This window comes from Mastomys coucha, unplaced genomic scaffold (genome assembly GCF_008632895.1).
Source record: "Mastomys coucha isolate ucsf_1 unplaced genomic scaffold, UCSF_Mcou_1 pScaffold22, whole genome shotgun sequence".
In the NCBI taxonomy this organism is placed as follows: domain Eukaryota; kingdom Metazoa; phylum Chordata; class Mammalia; order Rodentia; family Muridae; genus Mastomys; species Mastomys coucha.
Genome location: NW_022196905.1, coordinates 10,550,719 through 10,557,812, shown reverse-complemented (window position 1 = coordinate 10,557,812; position 7,094 = coordinate 10,550,719). Strand labels below are relative to the sequence as shown.

Below are 7,094 nucleotides of genomic sequence, written 5' to 3'. Positions count from 1 at the left end.
CAGACAGACAGACAGAGACAGAGACAGAGACTCTGTGTGTGTGTGTGTGTGTGTGACTGTGTTGTGACCAGAGGAAGACACTGGATATCCTTTACTCTACTTCTCTGAGACAGGGTCTGGTCTCCCACTGAACTGGAGCTAGGCTGCCAGTCAGCAAGGCCCAGGATCCCCCAGTCTCTGTCTTGCATAGCACCGGGGTTACAGCCTCGGAATGACACACCACCTTTTTATTTGAGTGTGGGAGATTCAAACTTAGGTCTAGATGCCTGCACACAGGCAAGTATTTTTAACCCACTGAGCCATATCTCTGGCACAATTAATATATTTTTGAGACAAGGTCCTGCTAAGTTTCTCAGGACAGTTTAAAACCTGTGGTCTTTGTGCTTAAGGCTATTCAATAGATGTAGATATGTGCCTCCATAACAGGTCAGGTATTTATTTTAGTAAAGTTCTCTGACTTAAAAATTACTTGAAGTCAGATTTTTTTTTTTTCATTTTGAGGCAAAGTCTTATCTGGTTGCTCAGGCTGGCCTTAAACTGACTATGTAAAGCCAGTCTGGTTTTTAAACTCATATCCCTCCTGTTCAGTCCTCCAAGTGCGATCATAGCATGCACGGCCATACTCTTGGGAGCATTATTTATGAAATAATGCACTGAAATGAATTCTTATAAATGATTAGACTATTCTAGGGTTTTCAATTTCATAACATAAATTGAACAATGGTAAAAAGTGAATAGAAGGTAGTTGTTTTAATAAGTTTTTGTTTTCTCCTTTGGTGACTATGCCAACAACACGTATGGAAATAACTTGTGCTCTATTAGGCGTTTAAACACCAACATGCTGTTGCTTATTTACTTGCATGTCGTTGGCACTGCTAGCCATGCTTCTCTGTGAGGAAGGCACTGTCACAACATTACTTTCTTTCTGGGTAAAGACACTATTACCTGTACAACAGGAACCTACAGTTCTTTGGGGGCAATATTATAATTGTTTTGGAAAAATAGGGACAGGCAGACCAATAAAAAATCAAGTTTAGCCTGTCCAGCTTGGAGTCTGAGAAGGAACTGTAAACCCAAGTAAAAGGCTAGCATCAAGAGATAACTGGGGTGGAGAATGGTAGGATGGAAGGGAGTATAACTATGCAGTGTCTCTGTTCGGTGTCTCTGCTGTGCACTAGCTCCCAACCTGTGTGCAATCCTCAGCTCCTAAGGGAGCTCTGTGGTGAGTGAAGAGTTTTCTATGTTGACTGTGGGGTGGTTACATGCATCCACACCTGTGCCCAAGGGATACATAACTATATAAAATGAATCGGTATCTTATTCCTGATTATATCTATTGTAACTATGTGAATAGTAGACAAGGGCTACACAGATGGACACACAGGTCTTTTGTTTGTTCTATCTTTGTAATACCATGAATATCTAATAACTTCATATAACTTAAAAATAATGCTGGGGAAACCCTAGTTTATAACCTACCTAAAGATTAATAAAAACTTAAAAAAAAAATCTTCTTTTTAGCTAACTGTAGAGCAAACACACCTGAGCAGATCTAATTCTCTCCATTGTTTTGGAAAAGAGAGGCTTTTAGTGGTTATGTTCAACAATGAAGAACTGGGCAGAACCTAGTTTTATACAATAATATTATTTCTGGACAAATGGCTCTTATATAAACATTTATGTAAGTGATATCAATGAGCTGGATAATTAGAAATATTTCACAGATTTGCTGGAATTTTGGCTTTTTGTGGGTGTTTATGACATCTTGAGAACAACCAAAATTATGATGAGGCACTAAGTATGAAACAACATTTAGTGGAAATGAGGAAGATGAAAAACAGAATATTTTAACAAGGCAGCAAGCTATAATGACTTCACAAGTAAGGCAACCCAAAGAGAAGCCCATGGAGAAAAGCCTTTGCAACAGCTTTATGTAACGTGCAATGAATGATTCCTGCAGAGACAGAAGCAGTAGAGAAACCAGGCTGAAGAAACAGAACAGAAGCACGGAGGCTGGAGAAAGGAGACCTCACTCTAGTCCTGCTCATCCAGTGATCTGCAGCTCTGGGCAAGTCATTTAACCGTTCCAAGTATGTTTTCTTATTGAAATGGGTGCATGGTATAAGGTCCCTGAACTCTGATTCACAACTAAAATAGCTCCATCAAGAGGTTAAAGCTGCTACTGATGATGGGGTGGATAACTTTCAGTCAGACTTGCTTATATACAATGAAACATGAGTTCAAGACACCTGTCCTCTGCAACAAAACAAAACAAAACAAAACAACAACAAAAAACCCCACCCTGGTGTCTCCTCTAAGACTTTTACATTTTGTTTGGTTTTATTTCTGATCTACTGAATTTCATACTCTCATGGTGTAATTAATTATTAGTTTCCCTATCACCTTGAACTCAATATTTACCTGCCTCAGTTTTCCAAGTGCTGGAATTACAGGTGTGTTAGTATACTTGGCTCCAAAGTTTTAAAATTCCTTAACAAGAGAAGCAATGGTTGCAGAACTGTCAAATGCTGCTCAGATTGAGAGGGGAAAACCCCAACCATAAAACAAGTGTTTACATTGGAACAGGACATGTAACTGACAAGGACTTAAGCAACTGTGGTTTGTTGACAGTGCTATTCAGTGATGCTGAAAATGAAAACATACAAGGAATTTGTGGTACATGGTTTCTGAGTAGAAAGAAAGAAGAGACTAAACAGGTATTTCCTGATAGAATTTGCAGACGTCTGTCATTACAGGCTATGGTCATTCACCTGAAAAGTACAACTACCACAAGATGCAACAGGGTTACTCATGAACCAAGAAAGTGCATAGATATTACACACGACATGCTAATGACTACATTAGACACATCGCTTTATACAAAGAAAATCCTTATAATGCAGTCAGGTGCTTATGTTAACCTGAGCCATAGGTATGGAGCCAAGCAATGATTGTGCAATTTGGTGATAGCAGTTAGCAGCTCAGCACACAATTCTAAATTAAAATACATGTATTTCATTTGGTCATCTGAAATATGCTTTTGTTTAAGTCTAAATTAAGTTTTTAAGAATATAACATTGTATAAGGTCATGACTAGAAGATAGATGATTCTAAGATGTAGAGGCAAAATGACAAGCAACAGCTAACCAATGAAATAGGCAGTAGTTATGAGGATGCTATAGAGAAAAGGGAAGAGCAAAGAGGAGAGGCTCACACTCAGTGTCTCAGTATTGAAAAATGGAAGCTCCATATTCAGTAAGTATGGCCAAGCAGCTCCCACTGTAGGGACGAGGATGGTGATGAGGCAGAAGAAGTGTGCTGTGGCCGATGATGTAGGAGTCAGCACAGACAGAGTAGGCTTGCAAGTGCAGCATGAGGGTGGGAAAGGAGGAGCTGAGGCACACTGCCCAACCATCCATAAAGCCAGGCAACATACACACGACAGCCTGACACCTGCTAACACCAAGCCTGCAATGCTCTAGCTTAGAAATGAAGTTTAATTTATGCTGTGCCAAAGAATAAACCATGGTGCCTGGAAGTGGTGGTACACACCTTAATCCTAGCACTCAGGAGGATCTCTAAGTTTGAGGACAGCCTGGTCTACAAAGCAAGTTCCAAGACAGCCAGCCAGGGTTACAAAGAGAAGCCCTGTCTCAAAAAACCAAACAGCAATAAAACCCACAGTGGCATATAATAGTAAAAACAGATGTTTCTTCAAACACACTTGAAAGGTTGGACCTATATTTATACATCATTTTCTAAAGTATATTCTTCAAAATATTACCTCTACAAAAGTATGGCCTTCTCCTCCTGAACCCTGCAAAACAGGTTCTGGGGTCAAATAAATTTAAGAAATGAATTGAAATTAAATAGCAGCATTTACTGCAGGGCTCAGGGTACTGAGTGTGAGTCTCCAAGGGTGGTTGTGAGGGAGTATGATATTTCCCCCCAAACTTCCTTTACTATGGAACAATGCTTTAGTGGGCCACTGATATAGAATATACATTTTGGGAAGAACTGTCCAAACATACATTTGTTAGATATAACTTACAAGCATTAGTACAAATGTAGTGTTTTCTAGTGTTTGAAAACATGGCACTTATTATATTTGTGTCAGTATTTATGATCATAAAAATGAAGACTTGTGACTTGGACTGGTTTAAAAACTTACTAGTAATAACCGTCTTGCTTCATATTTTATCTTTTTATTTTTGAAATTACAGATAATTTGTTTATTGTAGTCTAAGAATGTTAATTAACAATAAAAACATGTCCACCTTCAAGTTTAAAAATATAAAAGACATATTAAGGAAAATAAAGCAGTATGTGTGATTACGAGTCCGTATAAATGCATAATCACTTGCATATACATGAATATTTTACCTGGAATGGATCAGATGTACCCGTGTTCATTTCTGGTGTCATCATGGTTGTCTGACCAATAGAAGCAATTTTTTCTGCAGCAGATAGTGGTTTCAATGGTTCCTTGGTGGGCTCTAACATTCCCTGAAAAAGGTATATTAGTCATTAATTGGAAACAGATCATCGCAAAGCTTATAATAATGGCAATGTAAGAGAAAAGAAGAAAAATTTCAAATAATATATATAAAAGATTATTTTAGAATAAAATTTTAACTCAAATCTTCCAGTTTTTTTAAAGATGTATTTATTTATTTTATGTATATGACCACACTGTCCCTGACACACCAAAAGAGGGCATCAGATCCAATTACAGATAGTTGTGAGCCACCATGTGGTAGCTGGGAATTGAAGTCATGACCTTTGGAAGAATAGTCAGTGCTTTTAACCACTGAGCCATCTCTCCAGTCCCAAATTTTCCATTTTTAATAATATTTTACTTTATGCTACTTAAGACAATATTATGTGAAAAGACAATATTTCTAACATAGTGGTATGTTGAAAACATATGTCTTTTAGTGTGAATTTAATATGTTTAAATCTGAGCTGGTGTCTCAGTACTTAGATTCTGGGTCTAGCAAAGAAAGTATAGACAAACTGTCATTTCACAGGGCAAGACACTCTATGTACTCCACTGGATCTGAAACAATTCAAACATACTTTTTTTTTAAAGTAAAAAATGAAAATATTGTAGATGGGTAAGGAAACAAACAAAAAAACCATTTGGTATCAAGGTTCTACCAAACATGAAAATGGATAATTCAGATTAACAGCACAGAGAAGCAAGGCTTTGACATATATAAATCATAGCTGAGGACCACAGTAAAGTGCTTATGCTTATGTCTTCTGGAGGCCAGCCAAACAAAACCAAACAATCTGATGAGCTCTTAAATATTTATTGGTTTATATTTCACAAAAAAAAAAATCACATTTAACTCTATGTGTATATGAGATCAAAGCTACTAACCAGTAATCTCAGAGTCTGTAAATTTCTAAAACTGCCTTTTAGGAGAATCTGTACTCCCACAGAGGTATAAACTAACAAAAAGCAATTTATACATTGAACTCCTCTTCTCCCCAACAGACATAGTTCCTAATATTTATACTACATGGACAGGCTTCCATGTAGTAGAAAGATGAAAATAAGCTCATGGTCAACGTGGTACATGTATATTATATATGTCTTTAATATGCTTTTATAAAATAAAATATATTTGGTAATTACTAGTATCAGTCAAATTTCTTAATTTGAACTATGATTTAAATTAAGTGGTGCCCAAGTTGTGGCTGTCAATCAACAGCACCTAAAACCTGATCAAATGTATAAATTCTCAAGCTCTGCCTCAGATTATAAAAAGCTTAAGATAGTGTGTCTTTTTGTTTTTTGTTTCCCCCCTTTTCTTCTTTTTGAGACAGGATTTACTCTGGGCAGCCCAGGCTGTCCTGGAGCTCATTCTGTAGATTAGGCTGGCTGGACTTGATCTTAGAGGTCACCTCCCTAGTACTGAGATTAAAGGCGTGCACCACCTGTGCAACTCTGTGTCTTAAATCTCCCAAATAATTCTGATGAAGTTGGGGAACCGGAAACTTAAATGACCATTTCAGGTACAGTCTTCCACATGACATGCACCACAGAAGAAACAGCACTGTAATTAAACTTGTGTATCAGAGGCACCACTGGATAAAGCACTGGCCTTGCATGCATGAGGAGCCCTACTTACTTCAATGTTTACTCAGGTAAAAAAGGTAGGCATGGTGACTCTTGCTTACAATTCCATGGCTAGGAAGTAGATGGGCTGAGATATGTAACTTGTACCCCCACTACCCACCCATAAATTTATTCATGTTCATTAAATAAATTCAGTGTTTTAAAGTCTTAAAAGCAGTAAGGTTTTTTTTTATAATAGTCAATAAAGTTAAAAAATGAAGTTTAAGTTTTACCACAACTCCTTACAGAGTTCTGAGCCAGTTAATATGCATGAAGTAAGCTACTGCTGGCAAGCTTACCAAATTGTCTATAAGTGAGATGGACTCGGAATTTCACTTACAGAAGAAACCCTATCTCAATTAAAAAAAATAAGTAAGGAGTTGTAAAACTGAAGTCTAAATTCTACCACTTCTTAAAAGTTTAAAAAGAACAGGCTGGGACAATGGCTCAGCTTTAGTGCTTGGCTTATCTGGGTGAGAACCAGAGTTTAGATCCTCAGCATCCATGTTATATGGGCAGGTGGGAAGGCATGCCTTTAATCCCAGCACTCAGGAGGCAGAGGCAGATCCTTAGAGCAAACTAGCTAGCTACATTAGTTGAATCAGTGAATTCTGGGTTCAAGTAAGAGACTCTGCCTTAGTATGTTAGGTGGAGAGCAATTGAGGATACCTGATTATCAACTTCCAGGTCTCCACATGCACATGCATGTGTGCACATGCACACACACAAAGACACACATGTCCTACCTATATACACGCATACACACACTACATACACATGCAAAAAAGTTTAGGAAGAAAACCCATCAAAAGTATATTTTAGAAAGAGTTAAATATAAAAATAATCTTTCATTTAAAACACATGATCTATAATGGAACACAAAAATGTCTCATGTAAAGACATGAAGGATATAGAATTACATATTACATATATTACATAAATATGTACCCCTACGATTACAACACCA

At 37.4% G+C, this 7,094-nt stretch overlaps 1 protein-coding gene across 5 annotated transcripts in view; it reads right to left on the bottom strand.

Annotated features, from left to right (window-relative positions):
- Positions 1-7,094, bottom strand: part of Aftph (aftiphilin) — a 59,117-nt gene that overhangs the window by 14,500 nt on the left and 37,523 nt on the right. For all 5 annotated transcript variants that reach the window (XM_031390974.1, XM_031390972.1, XM_031390976.1 and 2 more), the window contains exon 6: positions 4,384-4,506. In XM_031390974.1, coding sequence (XP_031246834.1) covers positions 4,384-4,506 — 123 coding nt within the window. The remainder of the gene's footprint in view (positions 1-4,383; positions 4,507-7,094) is intronic.